The sequence below is a fragment of the Triticum urartu genome, chromosome 2A, assembly GCF_056163025.1.
Source record: "Triticum urartu cultivar PI428250 chromosome 2A, HENAU_Tu73, whole genome shotgun sequence".
NCBI classification, from domain to species: domain Eukaryota; kingdom Viridiplantae; phylum Streptophyta; class Magnoliopsida; order Poales; family Poaceae; genus Triticum; species Triticum urartu.
In genome coordinates, this window is record NC_141874.1 from 763717965 (window position 1) to 763742379 (window position 24415).

At 46.3% G+C, this 24415-nt stretch overlaps 1 protein-coding gene and 2 pseudogenes across 5 annotated transcripts; 2 read left to right on the forward strand and 1 right to left on the reverse strand.

Annotated features, from left to right (window-relative positions):
- The first annotated feature begins 10533 nt into the window (after window positions 1–10533).
- On the forward strand, window positions 10534–16861 carry LOC147988026 (FT-interacting protein 7-like). 5 transcript variants are annotated; one of them, XM_087545601.1, is made up of 8 exons: window positions 10534–10685; window positions 10767–10951; window positions 11056–11238; window positions 11336–11588; window positions 11868–11930; window positions 12033–12156; window positions 12867–13037; window positions 13836–16861. In XM_087545601.1, the coding sequence occupies exon 8, from the start codon at window positions 15481–15483 to the stop codon at window positions 16477–16479; it is 999 nt and encodes a 332-aa protein (XP_087401727.1). In that variant the 5' UTR covers window positions 10534–10685; window positions 10767–10951; window positions 11056–11238; window positions 11336–11588; window positions 11868–11930; window positions 12033–12156; window positions 12867–13037; window positions 13836–15480; the 3' UTR covers window positions 16480–16861. The 5 variants fall into 5 exon arrangements, with proteins under 5 accessions (XP_087401727.1, XP_087401730.1, XP_087401729.1 ...); XM_087545604.1 differs by having other exon boundaries at window positions 12878–13037; XM_087545603.1 differs by having other exon boundaries at window positions 11333–11588; window positions 12033–13037.
- On the forward strand, window positions 13911–15311 carry LOC147988027 (multiple C2 domain and transmembrane region protein 6 pseudogene; annotated as a pseudogene).
- Window positions 16862–19243: 2382 nt separating the features above from the next.
- On the reverse strand, window positions 19244–20581 carry LOC147988028 (uncharacterized; annotated as a pseudogene).
- Window positions 20582–24415: the final 3834 nt, after the last annotated feature.

Consider the following 24415-nt stretch of genomic DNA (forward strand, 5'->3'; position numbering starts at 1 on the left):
TTGAAAAACTCTTATTTAAGTATCCCTTTATGCTATCCAGAAATTCTATATCATTTCCAATCAGTAATATGTCATCCACATATAATATTAGAAATGCTACAGAGCTCCCACTCACTTTCTTGTAAATACAGGCTTCTCCAAAAGTCTGTATAAAACCGAATGCTTTGATCACACTATCAAAACGTTTATTCCAACTCCGAGAGGCTTGCACCAGTCCATAAATGGATCGCTGGAGCTTGCACACTTTGTTAGCACCCTTTGGATCGACAAAACCTTCTGGTTGCATCATATACAACTCTTCTTCCAGAAATCCATTCAGGAATGCAGTTTTGACATCCATTTGCCAAATTTCATAATCATAAAATGCGGCAATTGCTAAAATGATTCGGACAGACTTAAGCATCACTACTGGTGAGAAGGTCTCATCGTAGTCAATCCCTTGAACTTGTCGAAAACCCTTTGCAACAAGTCGAGCTTTGTAGACAGTAACATTACCGTCAGTGTCAGTCTTCTTCTTGAAGATCCATTTATTCTCAATTGCTTGCCGACCATCGGGTAAGTCAACCAAAGTCCATACTTTGTTCTCATACATGGATCCCATCTTAGATTTCATGGCTTCAAGCCATTTTGCGGAATCTGGGCTCACCATCGCTTCTTCATAGTTCGTAGGTTCATCATGATCTAGTAGCATGACTTCCAGAATAGGATTACCGTACCACTCTGGTGCGGTTCTTACTCTGTTCGACCTACGAGGTTCTGTAGCAACTTGATCTGAAGTTCTATGATCATCATCATCTACTTCCTCACTAGTTGGTTTTGACGTCACAGAAACCGGTTCCTGTGATGTACTATTTTCCAACAAGGGAGCAGGTACAGTTACCTCATCAAGTTCTACTTTCCTCCCACTCACTTCTTTCGAGAGAAACTCCTTCTCTAGAAAGGATCCATTCTTAGCAACGAATGTCTTGCCTTTGGATCTGTGATAGAAGGTGTACCCAACAGTCTCCTTTGGGTATCCTATGAAGACACATTTCTCCGATTTGGGTTCGAGCTTATCAGGTTGAAGTTTTTTCACATAAGCATCGCAGCCCCAAACTTTAAGAAACGACAACTTTGGTTTCCTGCCAAACCATAGTTCATAAGGTGTCGTCTCAACGGATTTTGATGGTGCCCTATTTATTGTGAATGCGGCCGTCTCTAAAGCATAACCCCAAAACGATAGCGGTAAATCTGTAAGAGACATCATAGATTGCACCATATCAAGTAAAGTACGATTACGACGTTCGGACACACCATTACGCTGTGGTGTTCCGGGTGGCGTGAGTTGCGAAACTGTTCCGCATTGTTTCAAATGTAGACCAAACTCGTAACTCAAATATTCTCCTCCACGATCAGATCGTAGAAACTTTATTTTCTTGTTACGATGATTTTCAACTTCACTCTGAAATTCTTTGAACTTTTCAAATGTTTCAGACTTATGCTTCATTAAGTAGATATACCCATATCTGCTTAAATCATCTGTGAAGGTGAGAATATAACGATATCCGCCACAAGCCTCAACATTCATCGGACCACATACATCTGTATGTATGATTTCCAACAAATTTGTTGCTCTCTCCATAGTACCGGAGAACGGCGTTTTAGTCATCTTGCCCATAAGGCATGGTTCGCAAGTAACAAGTGATTCATAATGAAGTGGTTCCAAAAGTTCATCAGTATGGAGTTTCTTCATGCGCTTTACACCGATATGACCTAAACGGCAGTGCCACAAATAAGTTGCACTATCATTATCAACTCTGCATCTTTTGGCTTCACCATTATGAATATGTGTATCACTACTATCGAGATTCATCAAAAATAGACCACTTTTCAAGGGTGCATGACCATAAAAGATATTACTCATATAAATAGAACAACCATTATTCTCTGATTTAAATGAATAACCGTCTCGCATCAAACAAGATCCAGATATAATGTTCATGCTCAACGCTGGCACCAAATAACAATTATTTAGGTCTAATACTAATCCCGAAGGTAGATGTAGAGGTAGCGTGCCGACCGCGATCACATCGACTTTGGAACCATTTCCCACGCGCATCGTCACCTCGTCCTTTGCCAGTGTTTGCTTAATCCGTAGTCCCTGTTTCGAGTTGCAAATATTAGCAACAGAACCAGTATCAAATACCCAGGTGCTACTGCGAGCTCTAGTAAGGTACACATCAATAACATGTATATCACATATACCTTTGTTCACCTTGCCATCCTTCTTATCCGCCAAATACTTGGGGCAGTTCCGCTTCCAGTGTCCAGTCTGCTTGCAGTAGAAGCACTCAGTTTCAGGCTTAGGTCCAGACTTGGGTTTCTTCTCCTGAGCAGCAACTTGCTTGTTGTTCTTCTTGAAGTTCCCCTTCTTCTTCCCTTTGCCCCTTTTCTTGAAACCAGTGGTCTTGTTGACCATCAACACTTGATGCTCCTTCTTGATTTCTACCTCCGCAGCCTTTAGCATTACGAAGAGCTCGGGAATTGTCTTATCCATCCCTTGCATATTATAGTTCATCACGAAGCTTTTGTAGCTAGGTGGAAGTGATTGGAGAATTCTGTCAATGACGCTATCATCCGGAAGTGTAACTCCCAGTTGAATCAAGTGATTACAATACCCAGACATCTTGAGTATATATATGCTCACTGACAGAACTATTCTCCTCCATCTTGCAGCTATAGAACTTATTGGAGATTTCATATCTCTCAATCCGGGCATTCTTCTGGAATATTAACTTCAACTCCTGGAACATCTCATATTCTCCATGACATTCAAAACGTCGTTGAAGTCCCGGTTCTAAGCCGTAAAGCATGGCACATTGAACTATCGAGTAGTCATCAGCTTTGCTCTGCCAGACGTTCTTAACGTCGTCAGTTGCATCAGCAGCAGGCCTGGCACCCAGCGGTGCTTCCAGGACGTAACTTTTCTGTGCAGCAATGAGGATAATCCTCAAGTTACGGACCCAGTCCGTGTAATTGCTACCATCATCTTTCAACTTTGCTTTCTCAAGGAACGCATTAAAATTCAACGGAACAACAGCACGGGCCATCTATCTACAATCAACATAGACAAGCAAGATACTATCAGGTACTAAGTTCATGATAAATTTAAGTTCGATTAATCATATTACATAAGAACTCCCACTTAGATCACGTGATCCAAATCAACTAAACCATAACCGATCATCACGTGAAATGGAGTAGCTTTCAATGGTGAACATCATTATGTTGATCATATCTACTATATGATTCACGCTCGACCTTTCGGTCTCCGTGTTCCGAGGCCATATCTGCATATGCTAGGCTCGTCAAGTTTAACCTGAATATTCTGCGTGTGCAAAACTGGCTTGCACCCGTTGTAGATGGACGTAGAGCTTATCACACCCGATCATCACGTGGTGTCTGGGCACGACGAACTTTGACAACGGTGCATACTCAGGGAGAACACTTCTTGATAATTTAGTGAGAGATCATCTTAAAATGCTACTGTCAATCAAAGCAAGATAAGATGCATAAAAGATAAACATCACATGCAATCAATATAAGTGATATGATATGGCCATCATTATCTTGTGCTTGTGATCTCCATCTCCGAAGCACCTCCATGATTGCCATCGTCACCGGCGCGACAACTTGATCTCCATCGTAGCATCGTTGTCGTCTCGCCAATCTTATGCTTCTACGACTATCGCTACCGCTTAGTGATAAAGTAAAGCATTACAGGGCGATTGCATTGCATACAATAAAGCGACAACCATATGGCTCCTGCCAGTTGCCGATAACTCGGTTACAAAACATGATCATCTCATACAATAAAATTTAGCATCATGTCTTGACCATATCACATCACAACATGCCCTGCAAAAACAAGTTAGACGTCCTCTACTTTGTCGTTGCAAGTTTTACGTGGCTGCTACGGGCTTAGCAAGAACCAATCTTACCTACGCATCAAACCACAACGATAGTTTGTCAAGTTGGTGCTATTTTAACCTTCGCAAGGACCGGGCGTAGTCACACTCGGTTCAACTAAAGTTGGAGAAACTGACACCCGCTAGCCACCTGTGTGCAAAGCACGGCGGTAGAACCAGTCTCGCGTAAGCTTACGCGTAATGTCGGTCCGGGCCGCTTCATCCAACAATACCGCCGAACCAAAGTATGACATGCTGGTAAGCAGTATGACTTATATCGCCCACAACTCACTTGTGTTCTACTCGTGCATATAACATCAAACCATAAAAACCTAGGCTCGGATGCCACTATTGGGGAACGTAGTAATTTCAAAAAAATTCCTACGCACACGCAAGATCATGGTGATGCATAGCAACGAGAGGGGAGAGTGTTGTCTACGTACCCTCGTAGACCTAAGCGGAAGCGTTGATGCAACGTAGAGGAAGTAGTCGTACGTCTTCCCGGTCCAACCGATCCAAGCACCGTTACTCCGGCACCTCTGAGTTCTTGGCACATGTTCAGCTCGATGACGCTCCCCGGGCTCCGATCCAGCAAAGCTTTGGGGAAGAGTTCCGTCAGCACGACGGCGTGGTGACGATCTTGATGTACTACCGACGCAGGGCTTCACCTAAGCACTGCAACGATATGACCGAGGTGGAATATGGTGGAGGGGGGCACCGCACACGGCTAAGGAACGATCACGAAGATCAACTTGTGTGTTCTAGGGTGCCCCCCTGCCCCCGTATATAAAGGAGCCAAGGGGAGGGGGCGGCCGGCCAGGTTGGGCGTGCCAGGGGGGGAGTCCTACTCCCACCGGGAGTAGGACTCCCTCTTTTCCTAATTGGAGAAGGAGAAGGGGGGAAAGAGGAGGAAGAGGGAAAGGAAAGGGGGGGCGCTGCCCCCCTCTCCTTGTCCTATTCGGACCAGGGAGGGAAGGGGCACGCAGCCCCCCTCTCCTTGTCCTATTCGGACCAGGGAGGGAAGGGGCACGCAGCCCCCTCTGGCCTCCTTTCCTCTTCTCCCTTAGGGCCCATGAAGGCCCATTAACCCCCGGGGAGGGTTCCGGTAACCCCCCGGTACTCCGGTAAAATCCCGATTTCACCCGGAACGATTCCGATATCCAAATATAGGTTTCCAATATATCGATCTTTATGTCTCGACCATTTCGAGACTCCTCGTCATGTCCATGATCAGATCCGGGACTCCGAACAACCTTCGGTACATAAAAATGCATAAACTCATAATGAAACTGTCATCGTAACGTTAAGCGTGCGGACCCTACGGTTCGAGAACAATGTAGACATGACCGAGACACGTCTCCGGTCAATAACCAATAGCGGAACCTGGATGCTCATATTGGCTCCTACATATTCTACGAAGATCTTTATTGGTCAGACCGCATAACAACATACGTTGTTCCCTTTGTCATCGGTATGTTACTTGCCCGAGATTCGATCGTCGGTATCAAATACCTAGTTCAATCTCGTTACCAGCAAGTCTCTTTACTCGTTCCGTAATACATCATCCCGCAACTAACTCATTAGTGGCAATGCTTGCAAGGCTTAAGTGATGTGCATTACCGAGAGGGCCCAGAGATACCTCTCGGATAATCGGAGTGACAAATCCTAATCTCGAAATACGCCAACCCAACATGTACCTTTGGAGACACCTGTAGAGCACCTTTATAATCACCCAGTTACGTTGTGACATTTGGTAGCACACAAAGTGTTCCTCCGGTAAACGGGAGTTGCATAATCTCATAGTCATAGGAACATGTATAAGTCATGAAGAAAGCAATAGCAACAAACAACACGATCAAGTGCTAAGCTAACGGAATGGGTCAAGTCAATCAGATCATTCACCTAATGATGTGATCCCATTAATCAAATAACAACTCCTTTGTCTATGGTTAGGAAACATAACCATCTTTGATTAATGAGCTAGTCAAGTAGATGCATACTAGTGACACTCTGTTTGTCTATGTATTCACACATGTATTATCTTTCCGGTTAATACAATTCTAGCATGAATAATAAACATTTATCATGAATTAAGGAAATAAATAATAGCTTTATTGTTGCCTCTAGGGCATATTTCCTTCAGTTATGGCAGTCATTGCCCCATGGACCGAACCCTTCTTGGCCTACATTAATAGGAAGGAGCTGCCCGAAGACCAGAATGAGGCCCGCCGCATTGTCCGGAGCTCGAAGGCCTACAAGGTTCACGACGGAGAGCTCTAGAAGAAAAGTACTACCGGAGTGCTTCAAAGATGTATCTCCAAGGAGGAGGGGCGGCACTTTTGACAGAAATTCACGCTGGTCTAGGCGGACACCACGCTGCAGCCCGGGCCCTTGTTAGCAAGGCCTTCCGCACAGGGTTTTATTGACCGATGGTCCGAGCAGATGTGCAGGACCTTGTCCAACGCTGCGCCGGGTGCCAACTCTTCGCCAACCAAAGCCACATGCCCCCAACTGCCTTACAAACTATCCCCATCGATCACTTGGCCTTCCGCGTTCTGAGGACTGGATATGGTTGGACCCCTTAAAGGGGAAAGCCCTAAGAAAATATATCTGGTGGTTATGGTGGACAAATTCATTAAGTGGATAGAGGCTAAACCGATCAAAACGGCTGAGTCCGGCCCGGTGATAGGCTTCATATCTGGTGTTGTGCACCGTTATGGTGTCCCACACAGCATCATCACCGACAACGGCTCTAACTTCACAGCCGATGAGGTAAAAACCTGGTGTAATAATCTGGGCATTAAACTTGATTACGCCTCTGTCTACCACCCGCAAACCAACGGTCAAGTCGAACGAGCCAATGGTCTTATTATGAGCGGCATCAAGCCTAGACTAGTGCGGTCTTTGAAAGAATCAGACAAGCACTGGGTTGAGGAGCTCGACTCCGTACTCTGGGGGCTGCGGACCACGCCCAACCGTACTACCAGATACACACCTTTCTTCATGGTGTATGGCGCAGAGGTCGTGTTGCCCTGTGATATTATTCACGACTCACCTCGAGTGCGTATGTACGAAGAGAGAGAAGCCGAGCTTGATCGGCAGGACAGCCTAGATGCCCTGGAGGAGGAGCGCGATGTCGCAAAAGCCCGTTCGGCATTTTACCAACAGCTGGCTCGAAGATATCAAAGCGGAGAAGTACGGACCAAGACTTACAACGTTGGCGAACTCGTTCTACGCCTGCCTGAGAAGAAAAATGACACAATCAAGCCCAAATGGGAGGGTCCCTTCATAATTGACGAAGGTCTCACCGGTGGAGCGTACCGTGTTCGTGATGCATCAGACAATCGCCTCGAGACACCTGGAACGCGGCCAGACTCCGAAGATTCTATGCCTAGCGCCGAACTCCTTGTTCGTCTCCTTCTCCCCTCTAGTTTCATTATTTTTCTCTCTTTTTCGATTACTTTTTCCTTTCTCGCTTTAAAGCTTTGGTACGGCTAGAACGCACACCCTGACACACACATCTTTAAAATATGTATGTCCATTATACCTGGGGCCTTCTTGGGCAGAAGCTTTTTATTATTATTCCTCGAGCATCAAGCTCTCCACATATGAGTTCTTCCATATGTACCTTTTCTTCTCCATTATATGCATCGATATGACTTAAGTTTTGGCCAAGCTGGGTTACCTGACTCCTGTGCTTATGCCCTACGTTCCCGTTAGTTTGGCTAGGCATAAAGGGAGCACCTCTACGATTGTTACTGGCGGGTCATCCGGATGTCTACCTCAGACTGGGTGAAGCCGAAAGATAGCGTTCTTAACGGAATATTCGGTCGGTGAATTAAAGACGTTTTTTTGCATTTACTCCATTGCGAACCCCCAGAAGTTACATACACTGTGATTTTTTCCATCACAATTCGGACCCCCAGAAGTTACATACACTGTGATTTTTCCATCACTGTGATTTTTTTGTAATATTTGTTATTACCATCAATTATGTTCAGTTTCATTCATGTGTATATATTGACCATCTTCTTTAAATTAGATCCACGGAAGCGGGACAAACTCCTATCAAAGGATTGCATACGATCAATTCAAGAGGAATTGGCGGTTTGTTGAAGAGGTCATACCTAAAGACGGAGAATACCACATAGACTTGGAATGCGATTTTGGTAATTAGATATTAGAAATTGTAATATATAATACATACATATATATATATATATATGTGCATGAACGTGTACTATATGTACTAGCGTCGTACGAAAACTTGTTGTTGGACCAAGCACGAAGAAAGAGAGGTCGCTTCTCTCTATATTCATGACGATGTTGTGTAATAGTTCCTTCATTGCTATATGTAGTAGCTAGCATCGAGTTGAATGGAAAACATAAAATAAGAATGAAAACCGTAAGTATAAAAGAATTGAATGATAAACAGAAAAAGAAAAGGGGGAAACACAAAATAAAACCCCTAAACCCCTCCTTAAAAAAACCCTAAACCCCGGCGCTCGGCAGAGCCTGCCTAAGCGCCTCACATGGGCCATGTGGAGCCCTTTTAGTTTCGGTTCATGGCACGAATGAGACTAAAAGGAGGGGGGGGGGGGGGGGGGGGGGTTTAGTCCCGATTCCTTAGTGTCGATTGCACAACTGGGACTAAAGGCCCTTATGAACCGGGACTATTGACCCGTTTCCTACTAGTGTTGGCTTCCCCCTCTCCTCTCGCCAAAAGGCTGAGGCCTCGCAGGAGCAGACGTGGACGTAGTCGGTGCTTCCGGAGGAGACCTCACCATTGGACATGAGAGAGGGGGGAAAAATCTTATACGACCTGGGTCGTACGTCCCCGTCGTGAGACCCGCTCCCTCTACTGACAGTTGGCAAAACAAATCTCAAAGCACCCTCCCACTTTCTTCCACCTCTGACTTCAATCTCCCCTCTGATTTCTCTCTCTCCCCTCCCCTCGAGCAGCTAGCACCACCAAGTAGCACCAACAGGAGCCATAACATATCAGAGCACTCCCTCGCTGCAGTCCTACGCCCTGACAGCAAGGAAAATAAAATGTCAGTTTCGTTATTACAACCTTATTTTTTTATTTCAAAGACAAAAAGCTACGCGCAAATTCTCCCTCCCATGTCGCCCCTTCCAGCACCAACCGTCCATGCTAGAGTCCCTGCCATGCTCGGGTCCAATGGCCACCATCAGCATGAGCTGCTCCGCCGTCGCCGTTGAGGGCGAACCCGTGCAAAAGTCGAGCAGGATCCGCAAGATTCCGGCGCCACAAGATATATGGAGTCCACGAGGAAACGCCACAGGGAGGCGGACGGCCTTTTTTAATGAAACTGCACGTCATCTACGCCCTCGGACCGACGGCGAGCCTGTGGAAGTCTGGAGAATAATGGCCGCCGGTGAATAAGAAAGAGGAGAGAGCGAAGCCAGAGGTGGAAGAAGGGGAGGGTGCTTTGAGATTCGTTTGCCAGTTGTCAACAGCTAATGCGGGTCTCACGACAGGGGGCATACGACCCAGGTCGTATAAGATTTAGAGAGAGGGAGGGAGAGGTGGTGTGAACGGGTGAGGAGAGCAATGCCGAAGGTTCAGATCCGGGACCAGTGTCGCCTCTGTACCAAAACGCTGTACTCATGTTTTGACCAACTAGCTAATCTTACGCTCTTCGTTTTTTCTCGAACGAGTCCCATCGGTGTATGTCTCCATCACGTACTAATTTATTTATATCAATCAAACATGGTTGAAGGTTGATCAATCAATTTTTTGTCCATTTCATCAATTTATGAGAGAAGACATAGTCATGGGTTATGAATGATCCTCGCACAAAATAAAAAGGGTAATGAATGAGACGAGGAAAACTTCTTGTGGCTTTCCATGTGCTTCAGAGTTCAAATGACGAGCAATGGTGCACCACGCCCCCTCTTTTCGAAAATGAATGAAACTGAGCTGACACGTAGACCTTTCTCCACACAAAAAATCTACAAAGCGCGGCATGCACTTGGCACCTTTAAAAATTGACTCCGCTTGTAATGAGTTAAATAGTGTCACATCCTCGCGGTTAAATAATGACATCGATACTTTCTCATGGAATGCAAATTTACAGTTAGTTTGTTGTACTATAAAGTGCTTAGAAACTCTCATATGCACTTTTAACATTAATATCTACAGAAGAAGCTTGGGATGTTCCGTACTTGATTCATATTAGTGACTGATTATCATCCGCAGTTTCAATGTAAATATCTAAACGCTTTAATTACTTTTTGTTTTTTTTTGTTGCCTACACATAGATTTGGTCTTTTATGACTTTACTAGTTGCTTATTAGCTATGTGCATAGTAGCTATCCAGAGGTCAGGTGTATGCTTATAGTGTTTCTGTCCTCTTGATGCTCCATTTTACGCTAACAAAATCCATCCTGTGTTGAAAAATATCATCCGCGTTTGTATTCCAACCTGGAAGAAGACTTGTCATCCATCCGTATCTGCATTGATTTCACACGTTCGCGTCGTAGACTATTTCGTCGGCCCAGCCGCCAAACCTCTCCAGGATGCCATTATATCACGATGGATGCTGTTGGTACCACACGCACACACACACACACACACATGTTCATCCAGAGGCAGTTCACTTATTTGCACAGCGTGTACTCCTCTCTCAGTACCCAATCCCCTCCTTCACGAGACAGGTAATTAAATCTGAAGCTCGATCGTGCCTTCAGTAGACAGCACCAAGGCTTGGCCAGGTAATAGCTATTATCACTTTCTTTTCTCTTGTGTGAGATCTGAGATGTATATATATACATGTAGATTGGTTGCTTTTGCAGATGGTCTTCCCGCTATCTTCAGTTTGAGAAGCTGCTGCTGCTGCTGCTTACGGGGATCTGCTGCATGCGATTATATACATCGTTGATCGCAGCTGTCTGGAAGGTCAATTTTCCACCAATTTGCAGCTGGCGACCGCCTTGTAAAAATCAAAATCACCGCTTTCTGTTTGCATAATAATATATAGGTGAGTGATCTTAATCTGTTCGGTGCTGCATATACCTGAATAATTGGGATTTGTATCTAGCAGCTAGTAGGCTCATACATACATAAGTTTGCTCCTGTTTCCAGTTAAATTCCTACTGGCCGCAAATGGAACACAAAGCTAGTACCATGCGAATTGACCTAGAGCAGATGTTAGTTGATGAAACCGCAGAGCCCAAGGCCCTGGCATTATCCCTTTTGGAGGAAATCACGGGTGATTTCTCTGAAGAGCAGGAGATTGGACATGGTGGATTTGCAGTGGTTTATAAGGTAGTGTACATGGCACCAGTGTTCCAATCTTAATAACGCTTGATTTTGTAACCCAAACCGATGCTCTGCTAACAAGGCATGCATGACCCCAAAGCAGGGCAATCTTGGTGACAGAGCGGTCGCTGTGAAGAAGTTGTGTGATGCTTTTATGGATGAAAGGGAATTTCACCGAGAGGTTGAATGCCTCATGCGGGTAAAGCACAAGAATGTAGTAAGATTTCTGGGCTATTGTGCTGATAGACAAGGAAATATGGCATGGTATGAAGGAAAATTTGTCATGGCAGATGTCCACAACAGATTGCTTTGCTTCGAGTATGCACCTAAAGGGAGTCTTGATAAGTATATCAAAGGTACGAACATGTGGCCCCTTACATTTCTCTAATTTACTTCATTCGTATACTACAAATAGTGTAATGTGCCATATAATATCAAGTATCTCAAATCATAAACCTGGTCTCTCCTCTCCCCTTTATAGATGCACGTCGTGAGTGGCGAACGTGCTATAATATAATCAAAGGGATTTGTGAGGGTCTACAGCACCTTCATGAAAATCATATTATTCACTTGGATCTGAAACCCGCCAATATACTACTCGACGATAATACGGTACCGAAAATTTCTGATTTCAGACTATCAAGATGCTTCGACGAAAGTCAAAGTCGGGATATTACAAAAACTTTATTAGGAACAATGTAAGCCAGCGAACTTCTCTTGAAAGTTCAGTATTTTGTACGCTGTGATTAAAGTGCACTCTCTCTGCAATTAATTGATTATAATTTTATATTTTCATACAGGGGATATTTTGCACCAGAACATCGTGAAAGGGGTGTAATCTCATGCAGCACTGACTTGTATAGTCTTGGTGTCATTATCATAGAAATACTGACCGGACAGAAAGGGCATCGAGACACCGAGGACGTAAGAATATGCCATTAATTCAAATATAAATCACAACATATATTTTGGCTAAGAAGGGTCGGTTTTAAAATAATTGGCATGCTTCTACTTCACATATTATCATTATATTTTTGTTTGAGATATTGCATAATATCATTTCTGGAAGCACACCTAGTATTGGAAAGCACAATTTGGATGCAAAAGAATGAACACAGCATCAGCCCTCCCCCCACTCCTTCACCAGTCCAACCACCCAGAAAATTAAGGTAAAATTACTACTCCGGCCCTTCCAAAATAAGTGTCATGGTTTTAGTTCGACACTTATTTTGGAAAGGAGTGAGTATTTACTATGGTAAAACATGAACTTTGTTATTATTGCGATTAAATATAATCTTAAATTGTATAGAAGTACACCAAGTCTTTGGAGAAACCTTCAACTACTAAAAAAGTATATGAAAATACAGAAAGTAAGAAGGCAGAAAACTAAACATAATCACATTGGTTATCATTTGCTAGATGGATTTTAACTTATATTTCTTCTTGTTTCGATCGAACCTGAAAGTGTAATTTACAATTTTCCACGGTGATGGATCTTATTTGGATCTATTGGGACATATTTTACTTTTTCGAGAATTTACGCTATTAGTTTGATACTTGAATGTATGTGGAATATACATACTATACATATTTGAGTTTCCTATATAGAAACATGTTGTTGATCAATCTTTTAGGTACTTGAAAGTTGGAGTGATAGGTTGGAGGGATCACAACGAGACACACTATGTCAACAAATATGAATATGCTACGAGGCAGCTTTACAGTGCGTAAAATTCAATCCAAAGAAGAGACCAGCTAGTGTGCAAGATATAATTGACAGGCTTGACGAAATGGAAAGTATCCAGGCATGTTCAAAATTTGAGTATATATATTTCTCCATTTATGTACTCTCTCGATTTATTTTTACTATAGATACCTCTCGTATCCTTGCACTAGAACCATTTGAGCTGTTAGATATGGGCTTTGGTGCTCAAGGAACATGGTCAGGGAGTCCCATGACGTTAGTTGCTTTAGTCGCACATCCTTGTTTCGACACTAGAACCTTTTCTTCATGCTACCTCTGATTCATAAGACTAGTAGTTATATATTTTTTGTCAACTAAACATCTTTTTGACTATTAATATGGAAATGGTTAGGAACAAAAAACACCATTACGGTATCAATTATGAGATATATTTTCATACCATTTAATTATTTCTAAATGAAACAAATACCCTCATCATTCTAAAACACATGATGTTTAGGTTTTTGCGTAAACTCCAATGCTTTGACTATCACTTTACATTGTATATGATGAAATATGCTATTCTAAAATTATGAAAACTATATATTGAATGTGCAACTTTACTAGTCAAAGTCGGAAAAGTTTGGCCGCACAATTCCATAGGTATACTATGTATGTACTCTGTCTTTTCCTAGAACTCTACGTAGGGATTCTTATGTACCTTACGTAATTGATGATTTGGCAGTTTAATTCGTCATTAGTTGGGGGCACGGACCCACCCTTGAAATCAGGGTGGCAGTTTAATTAGCATTTTAGCAAATTACTTAGTTTACGTAAGTGCCGTTTCGTAGGTGTACCATTATTCGTAGTAGCTGTGCTAATTGTTGTTCTCTTTGCTTTGTTTATTAAGTATATCCAGACGGGGGAGGCTGCCTATTCTAGCTCAGGGGTGGCTGAGAGAGGCGCGCATCCGTCGGTGGGCCAGACGGTCGTCATGCCGCCCCCTACCGACCCCGTAGCGGCGGATCCTGCTCCCCGAGATGATCGTCACGAAGCATTTGCGGCCGCCCCATCCGATCCTGTTGCTTCGACCTTACGTGCCCCGGCGGTCGAATCCAAGGGGAATAGCAAAGACGAGCCTCGCGTTTTCCGCTCCGTGTCCGCCTCCTCTCAAGCTCGGGATGCCACGCTCCACGCTATGGCGGCGCCGGGCCAGACGGTGGTCAAGCCGCAACCCCCCGGAATAGCAAAGACGCCGGCGAGGCTCGGCCGGAGCGGCGTGGCCATGGCGGCGACGACGATGGCGTCCACGTACGACATGGTGGAACCGATGTCGTTCCTGTACGTGAGCGTGGTCAAGGCGCGGGACCTGTGGACGATGGACATCACCCGCGTGCTGGACCCGTACGTGGAGGTGAAGCTGGGAAACTTCAAGGGTGTCACGTCGCACCCGGGGAAGACCCACAACCCGGTGTGGCGGCAGAAGTTCGCCTTCTCCTTCGCCCACGTGCAGTCCAACCGGCTGGAGGTCATCGTCAAGGGCAAGGACACGCTCTGCAACGATTTCGTCGGCCGCGTTGTCTTCAACGTGTCTTACATCCCTGGCGGCCTGCCGCCCGACAGCCCGCTGGCCCCGCAGTGGTACATTCTGTCGGATTCCGATGGGTTCTGGCACGGCCATGACCTCGGCGAGATCATGCTCGCTGTCTGGTTCGGCACGCAGGCGGACGAAGCATTCCCAGAGGCGTGGCACTCGGACGCGCATTCGATGTCTGAGGAGCGGCTCACCAACACGCGTTCCACTGTATACTACTCGCCCAAGCTCATGTACCTTAAGGTCGCGGTTATCGCTGTGATCGCGGTTGAGAAGGGCCGGTCCATCGAGCCGGTCATCGCCGCGATGCAGTTGGGCAGCCAGATCCGGCGGACCAGGCCGGGGCAGCCGCGGGGGTGGGCGAACCAGACGTGGAACGAGGAGTTCATGTTCGTGGCCAGCGAACCGTTCGAGGACCCGCTGGTGGTGACCGTGGAGGAGATGGTTGCCACCGGGGCAGACGATCCCATCGGCCGCATCGTCATCCCTGTGTCGTCGCGGTACGTGCCGCGCAACGACCTGGCGAAGTCGGTGCCACCGAAATGGTTCGAGCTGCACGTGCACGACGCGTTGGTCTGCAAGATCCGCCTGAAGATGAGCCTGGAGACATCCTACCATGTGCTCGAGTCAAATAACTACAGCAACGACCTGCTGCCGGCGACTAATAAGCTCCGGAAGAGCGCCATCGGCTTCCTCAAGGTAGGCATCCTCAGCGCCCGCGGCCTGGGCGGCAACAAGAACCCTTACTGCGTGGCTAAGTACGGCGCCAAGTGGGTGCGCACGCGCACGCTGCTGGAATGAGCAGTACACTTGGGAGGTGTTCGACCTCAGCACCGCCCTCGTTGTGGCCGTCTTCGACAACAAGCACCTCCACCATGGCGAAGGAGGCAATGACCAGAGGATCGGCAAGGTCCGATTCCGTCTCACCACTCTCGAGTCGGACCGGGTGTACACGCACCACTACCCGCTCATGGCGCTGGGCCCCCGAGGGCTCGAGAAGATGGGGGAGCTCCACCTCGCCATCCGGTTCACGTGCATGGCGAGGGTAAACATGCTGACGCAGTACGGGTGGCCGCTGCTGCCAAGGATGCACTACACGAACCCCATCTCTGTGCCGCAGCTGGACTACCTCCGGGTCCATGCGATGCAGATGGTGGCGACGCGGCTAGGCCTGGCGGAGCCGCCGCTGTGTAGCGAGGTGGTGGAGTACATGCTCGACGTGGACTCCCACATGTTCAGCCTTCGCAAGAGCAAAGCCAACTTTCACCGCACCACCTCGCTTTTCTCCGGCGTTGCCGCCGTCGCCAAATGGTTGGACGGCATCTGCAAGTGGAAGAACCCACTGACGACGATTTTGGTGCACGTGGTGTTTTTGAAGCTGGTGTGCGCCCCGGAGCTGATCCTGCCCATCGTGTTCCTATGCTTCATCATGATTGCAACGTGGAACTATTGTTGGCGGCCACGGCAGCCGCCGCACATAGACACGGTGCTGTCGCACACGGACGAGCTGGACGAGGAGTTCAACACGTTCCCGCACATAGATGCGGTGATGTGGTGGTACAGGGATCACATGTACCCCGACGAGCTAGATGAGGAGTTCGACACGTTCCCGACGTCCAAGCCGGATGACATCGTGAGTCGGAGGTATGATCGCCTGAGGGCCATCGCCGGCACGGTGCAGATGATGAGTGGCTACCTGGCTACGCACGGGGAGCGCCTGCACTCGCTGCTCCTCTTGCTCGACCCCAGAGCGACTGCACATGGGGAGTGCTGGCACGACCCCAGGTTGACGGCCGTCTTCATCACGCCCTTGCCGGTGCTGGCTGCTGTCCTGTACTTGACGCCGTTCCGGGTGGTGGCTATGGTGATGGTGCTATACTTCCTACGGCCGCCGTGGTTCCGGGGCAGGACTAACCTGCTCCTCAACTTGTACAGTCGTCTACCCTCCAAGGACGACGTGATGCTGTAAGGTTTTTCTTTTTTCCTGCGATGTACGTCATGCTATGCATGCAGGAGTTTTCTCCTTTTTGTTGTCTTCGTTTTGGTTGACTTCCACAATGTAGTGTCTATAGATTTTTGTAAAAATACTTTGTCAACTTTGACCAAGTGTACAGAAAAAACTGTCTACATATACAATACCAAACATATACATTCTGAAAATATAACTCACGATGTATCAATTGATGTGCATTTCGTAGTCTAGATGTACCTACTTTTCTCTTTAGATATGGTCAAAGTTTGTAATGTTTGACTTTTGCAAAAAAATTATAGGCACTACATTATGGAACGGAGGGAGTATTGTATATCTATGTTTGTTTTCGGCAAATGGTATATCTACGTATATGGCTTTTCTTCCCCCATGAAAATGTATATGCCACTTAGTTGTAAGTCTTTTTTCTACTGTTTATTGTCTCTAATGCAGGACTTTGATTGTAAACTCACTAGGCTCTTTATTGCTTATCTCAATGAAATAGGCAGGACAACTGCCGATTCATTAGAAAACACCGAACTTGTGTTGATCTTACAATTATCATAAAATTCATTATTTTGTGTCGATCAATTTTGTATGACAAACATTCTCATGTCAAAAGAAAATGAAACCTATAATTTCATTTTGTTCGTTTGCCAAAATGTACCAGAAGAATATGCTAGATAAATGTTCACCTTTAGTTTTACTGCTTGTTTTTTAATGTGTACTCCCTCCGTCTAGGTGTGTAAGTCATCTTACGTTGTACACCGCAACCAAGGTGGAGAGGAAAACAAGAAAACTTAATGCCTTTTTGCTAATTAATAGCATTGCATGCAATGAACTAACCACTGCATGTCATGTTTGGTAGTCTCAAGTCATTGAAAGCATGCACGGCCCACATCTCTTATTGATTAATATGTCACAAAACAAGAAACTGGGAGGGAGTTAATGTATTGTGCCTAAGTGTTTTGGGATTATTTGGTTTTCGTAAGATGACTTACACACTTAGATGGAGGGAGTAAAAGTTTTCCAAAATGATGTATCATTCACTGTAAATGTCGTACTACATGAACAGAAATATTCACGTAGTTTGTGATAAATGATTTCCAAAATAATAAATAGTAGCCAGGCCCTGTTTTTGTAGGCTGCGCTCTACTCGCGTCCAGCAATCATGCGTGTTTGCTTTGCTGAAGGTGCTGCGTATTTGCTGTTGTAGATGTTCTGCTTGGCATGTTTGCACTCTGTTTGCTCTTTTTCACTACTTTGTTATAGATGTTCTGCTTGCTATGTTTGCCAAGCAGAAGGGTAATTCTTTCACTCACAGTGCATACAATCTATACTACCAAGTATCTCTGGAAAGCCCCTGCTTGTATTTATCGCTAACATGCGGGATGTATCTATAGCATTTGGCTCTCTCAAGTACTCATGGCCAAACATTGCTATCATAGCCTTGCAGAACCTATACATGGACTCTAGGCACGTGAACTCGCTCATACGGACATACTTATCAATGAGATCACGGGGAACTCCGTATGCAAGCATCTGACTAGCCGCAGTGCATTTATGATAAGAGGAGAAGCCAATCTTTGCAAGGGCGTCCTCCTTGCACTCGAAATACTTATCGTATGCCACCCCCCCCCCTCTCGGATACGGTTGAAAACATGCCTAGAAATACTGAAAGGGCGTCGGAATAGGAGATGTTTGAAGAGCGGGTTGGGTGTCTCGAAGTAGTCCTTCCAGAGTAGGAAATGACAGCTCACTTGGTTGTGATTCAACGGTGGAGTGTACCCGGAGATCAAGACCTAGAACATTGGCCACAAGCTCCTTATCGTCGGATGAAGAATCATTCGAGTCGTAAATGAAATTGTGGAAAAATAACTCGTCGGCAGAGTTCATTTGTACCTTGTGGCAAACCGTCGAACAACTTGCGGACGTCGTTGAAGAAGTTGGCCGGTGAACACCCACGCGCCTCCCCTTGACCTGGTAGCAGGCCCTGTCGGCGTCCAACGAGCGTAACGACATCAGACGAGCGAGGTCACCGCGCTTTTGCCCGCTTTAGGCAGGGCCGGTGGCGCGGGGATGAGGTGGTGCTAGTGGCGACGTTGGGGAAGCTGCGGCGGCAAGGTGGTGGTGGCGGCGGCGTTGGAAGGTGGCGTGCTACTGGGGAGGTATGTGGGTGCGGATGGTGGGCCTGGGCACCGGAACTGGGCGGCACCGGCGACGGGGTGGGGCGGCCGGGTGTGCTGGTTGTCGATGGGAGGAAGAGAATGGCCTATGTGCCACCGAGTGGCGGACCAGGGGGAGGAGTAGGCGGGCATCGCACGCGTCCTCCTTGTTTCCACGCCGACGCAACCGAGGCCCAAATTTGGGCCTAAAATGGGTCGCCCAGCGAACGAAAAGAGGGCGCGCGTCGGTTTGGATCGGTGCTTTGGGTCGAACTTTGTGTCCGCTTTGACCCAGACGGACACGCGCGGACGAAATGGGTCGGCGCGTTGGAGTTGCTCTTAGAGCATCTACAACCACATACACCAAATCCGACCCCTTGAACATTAGTGCGGGTCATACCGGTGATTAAAACAAACACAAAAACTTCACACAACACAAAAACACCTGCTAATGCTATGCACTTCAGAATAATCGCAAGCAATGCACAACTGTATTAACAAAGAAAATAGGAGTGCCTCCTTAAAAAAATGATCTAGTGCCAGCAGGCTTACAAAACATAGGCACATAATATCAAGCAGTTCCATGTTTACAAGCCATGATAAATATTGGCACCTAAGCAAACCGTCTCATAGAGGCTAATTAAGCAATAAGAAACCTTTTTCTCTACTCCCAAGTCTGAACTTCTAGCGCCTTCTCTTTGAGGCCCTCTTAGTTTTTTGTGATCGGCTTTGAAACATCTAGATCTGCATAACCATGGCCGACAACCAGCTGGTTGACGGATGAAACAATCAATTGCCCCTATTTGTATTTCCTCCTCCATTTGGTGTAAGCTACTTCCGTCTTGGTACAATTCAAGCGAGAGATGGTTACAGATTCCTAATAATTCAGACGGGAGATGAGGTAGGAAGTCAAGTCTTATCTGTAGAGGTGGCCAAGCCTTTATAGCGTTTATACGAGTTTCATTTGAGCTCCGCGAGCAGTACTCAGAAGCTGAAAAGCAGCAGAAAAATTTAACTGCCACAGCTTCTTGTGGAAATCTGCCATGTTAACTCAGATGAGATGATATTGCTAGCACAAGGCTTGTTGAGCCCATTAGCTATGCAACAAAATGGGTCTGGACACCATCCTGTAGTCAATTCAACCATGCGTTCCAGCCATACTGAATGGAAATATGAAACGTCTTGTGTAGGTAATTGGGTGAGTTCCCCAGTTGCATCTTCAACAAAAGACTTGAATTGAGGTCCAAGTGACCGCAGACATTTTGCGGTAATTCCAACTATGTTTGTGCTTTCGTATAGTCTTAGAATCACGGATAATTCACAATTTTTAAGTGGCGCCTTGCGATCTTTGTAATCAAAAGATAGCCATGCAAGTCTACCATACTCTTCCACAGAACCCGTGAATATAAGTAGTGAGAAAACCTTGCTTCCTCGCACCATGCGATACCAGAGACCCTTGCCTTCAAGAAGATGCCTGATGGGAGAACTGAGAAACCTGTAGCGGGAAAGGGAAGATCCAGACTCCACGTCTCTGACAAACCTGTCGGCTTCCTCGACAAACCGCTCAAATCTTCCAACCACAGAGCTGCTAACACATCTTGACTTGGGACAATGAGAGAGGGCAGCACAGTATGCATAATCTTTCTGCGTAAATATGGTACCATTTGCTGATGAGCCATCGCCCTGCTGAGCAGATCACCGCACTCCTTGGAGACATCCTTCAACTTCTTCAGGCAAAGCAACACCATGATGGTGATGGGCATCATCCTGGTCCTCTCGAGCGCCAAATTCAGCCTTATGTGAGCCATCTCCAGCCTCTCCAAGAGATACTCCTGGGACACCTTCTTGCTGCGGCTGCTGAACAGGAAGGAGAAGGCTCCACTCACAGCCTCCTGCACAACTGCTGATGCTACCATTTCCCCCATTGTTTTCTTTTCCTGCAGAGAAATGAAACCAGGAAATATGAGGTTCACTGGTTCATGAACCCATGCCATGATAGATCGATAGATAGAGACAGAGAGAGATGGAGAGGTCACCTTCTCCTCGACGATTTCACTTCAGTTCTTGGGTAGCAGATCTAAGCGGGTGAAGTGAAGAGAGGGTATACAGATGGATGAGAAATTTACTTCCTCCGTTCCGAATTACTTGTCGCATGTATGGACGTATCTAGATGTATTTTAGTTCTAGATATATCCATTTCAGCGTTGAGTAATTTGGAACGGAGGGAGTAGCTGACTGCGAATGCAAGAACTGAGACGTGTGGAGATATTAATAGGGAGTGTGAAATAGGGAGTGTGCAGGAAGCAGCGACGAAAGTGGTAAACGCGTGAAGTTATGACGAAGCAGCGAGGAAAGTGGTGGGCGCTTGGAATGAAGGAGCGAGGTATTTTACACCTCCTGTCCACGGCAATGGAAGATAAGTTAGAGGAATAGTGCCGCAAGTGCACCTGGCCGACTAAGTGCTCGTGGTGGCACGCAGTAGTGCTGTCAGATCATTGCGTTCTGTACTGCTGTCAGTGCGGTGCTGCCTGCCAAGGGGCAAGAGAACGTGTCCCTTTTTTGCATGGCCACAAGATCTGCATTCACATGCTGCTTGTGGGGAACACTGTGTGTCTTATTGTGATGGGTGCTTTTTCCTCACTCCCCAAAGCAAACCAAAATACCTTGGGTCAATGACAATGAGTCCATAGATCAGCTAGGTAAGTACAAGGCTACGATTTTTTTGACAAATAGTGGATTTTGTTAGCTCAAAATAGAGCATCAAGAGGATAGACACAATGAGCACAAACTCGACCTATGCGTAGTTTGAATGCACACAGCCAACACCAACACACAGAAGAATTACGATCTTTCTGCAGTACAGCGAAGTGCTCGAGTTAGAGCTAGAAAGAAATTTCATGATGAAAAATGAAAGGTATCTTCTGAAATAGCAGAGGTCTGAGGGACTTGGCTAAATGAAGATTTCTAGCTGACGCTTCTAGGGAACACAAGCTGGATTTTGTAGCACTGTTAGAGACAGGAGGTAACAACTTCACATCACAATTTTTGGGGACGATATCAGGGGGGTTGGATTTTGACTGGCATTGCTTGCCGCCTCGGGGAAGATCAGGTGGGATTCTCCTTGGAGTCAATTGTGAGACTTTTGAGGTGCTAAATGTTTTCTTGGGAGAATTCGTTGTTAAATTCCATGTTCGGTCTAAGGTGGACGGATTCAGATGGGCTCTTGTGGCTCTGTATGGCGCGGCACAGCCGGAACTCAAACCGGACTTTCTTGCTGATCTTGCCAGAATTTGTGGAGGGGAGACTCTACCCATTCTGGTAGGTGGGAATTTCAACATCATTAGAAGAAGGGAGAAGAAAAACAATGATAATTTCGATGCCAGACGGTCCTTTATGTTTAACGCGATCATTGAAAGTTTGGACCTACGTGAGATTGCGCTCACTGGTAGGCAATTTACTTGGGCAAATAATCTTCCTACCCCGACTTATGAAAAGCTTGATCGGGTTCTCACGAGTGCTGAGTGGGAACAAAAATTTCCTCTCGTGTCAGTGCAGGCAATGCCTAGAGGAGTTTCTGATCATACGCCACTTCTTGTTGATTCAGGTGAGGCGACTCACTTGGGAAATAAGAGTGTTTTCTCTTTCGAAAGTGCGTGGTTCGAGAGAGAGGACTTCCTTGAGTTGGTAGCAGGGGAGTGGGCGGCTGAGCAAAGAGGTGCCTCTGCAGAGGAAAGATGGCAATACAAGATTAGACATCTTAGACAGTTCCTTAGAGGCTGGGCTAAGAATAATAGTGGAGCTTATAGACTTGAGAAGGAGAGACTTCTCAAGCTGATTGATGATCTTGACATTAAGGCAGAGAGTGTGCCTCTAGCCATAGATGACCGAGTATCTAAGAGAGAGGCTGAGGTCAGTCTGGCAAAACTTCTTAGAGAGGAAGAAATGAAGTGGGCGCGTAGAACAAAAGTGCGCCAAATGGTTCAAGGGGACAACAACACTCAATTTTTCCCCATGATAGCTAATGGAAAACATAGGAAAAAGAAAATCATTCAACTTGAACAAGATGAGGGAACGATTGTTGGCCATGAGAACCTTAAGCTTTACATCTCTAATTTCTATAAACAATTATTCGGGGCTCCAGTTGAGAATTTTGTCAACCTGGATGAGGACAGAGCTGATGACATACCTCAACTTCGAGATGATGAGAATGAGATTCTCACAGCCCCTTTTTCGGAGAAGGAGGTGTATGAAGCGATTGCTCAAATGAAAAACAACAAAGCTCCTGGTCCAGATGGTTTTCCAGTGGAATTTTATAAGAAGTGTTGGGGTACCATTAAAGGTGACTTGATGCCTATGTTCAATGACCTCTTTAATGGACACCTGCAACTTTACAAATTGAACTTTGCGAATATTACTTTGCTGCCAAAGAAGGAGGGAGCGGTCCGCATTGAGCAATTCAGGCCGATCTGTTTGCTCAATGTGAGCTTTAAAATTTTCACGAAGGTTGGCACAAACCGTCTCACGCAGATTGCGCACAGTGTGGTGCAGCCAACACAGACCGCTTTCATGCCAGGACGACATATCCTAGAGGGGGTGGTTGTCTTGCATGAGACCCTTCATGAAATCCACTCGAAGAAACATGATGGAGTGATCTTCAAAGTGGATTTTGAAAAGGCCTGCGATAAAGTCAAGTGGCCTTTTTTGCAACGAAGCCTGGAGAAAACAGGTCGAATCCTTTGTGCAGGGAGGTAGCGTTAGTATTAAAGTTAATGATGATATTGGTCATTACTTTCAAACGCTTAAAGGATTAAGACAGGGTGATCCCATGTCACCGGTCCTTTTTAATATTGTGGTTGATATGTTGACCGTGCTTGTTGATAGAGCGAAACAAGATGGTCAGGTAGGTGGTCTTATCCCCCATCTAGTTGATGGTAGGGTATCTATCCTACAATACGCAGACGATACTATTATTTTCATGGAGCATGACCTCGTGAAAGCAAGGAACATGAAGTTAGTTCTTTGCTTATTCGAACAACTGACCTCCAAGGTGCCGGACTCCTCTCCGGACTCCGAGCCCCCCGCGCCCTCGCCAATCGAATCCGATTGGGCGCCGGTCATGGAGTTCACAGCCGCGGACATCTTTCAGCACTCACCCTTTGGCGACATCCTGAACTCACTAAAATTTCTCTCTTTATCAGGAGAGTCCTGGCCGGACTATGGTCAGCAAGGTTGGGATGCGGATGACGAAGAAATTCAAAGCCCACCCACCACCCACTTCGTAGCCACTGTCGATGATTTAACCGACATGCTCGACTTCGACTCCGAAGACATCAACGGTATGGACGACGATGTAGGAGACGAACAGGAACCAGCGCCTATAGGGCACTGGAAAGCCACCTCATCATATGACATATACATGGTGGACACACCGAAAGATGGCAATGGCGATGGAACAGCGGAGGATGACCCCTCCAAGAAGCAGCCTAAACGTCGGCGTCAGCGGCGCCACTCTAAATCCCGCCAAAGCAAAAACGGTGATTCCAGCATGGGAGATAATAACACCCCGGACAGTGCCGAAGACAACCCCTCCAGCAGGATTCTGCACAGGAGGACGGACAAGCCAACCCTCATGAGAGAGCGGCAGACAAGGAGACGGAGGACGATAATTACATGCCTTCCTCCGAAGACGAGGCAAGCCTCGACGATGACGAATTCGTCGTGCCCGAGGATCCCGCCAAACAAGAGCGCTTTAAGCGCAGGCTTATGGCCAC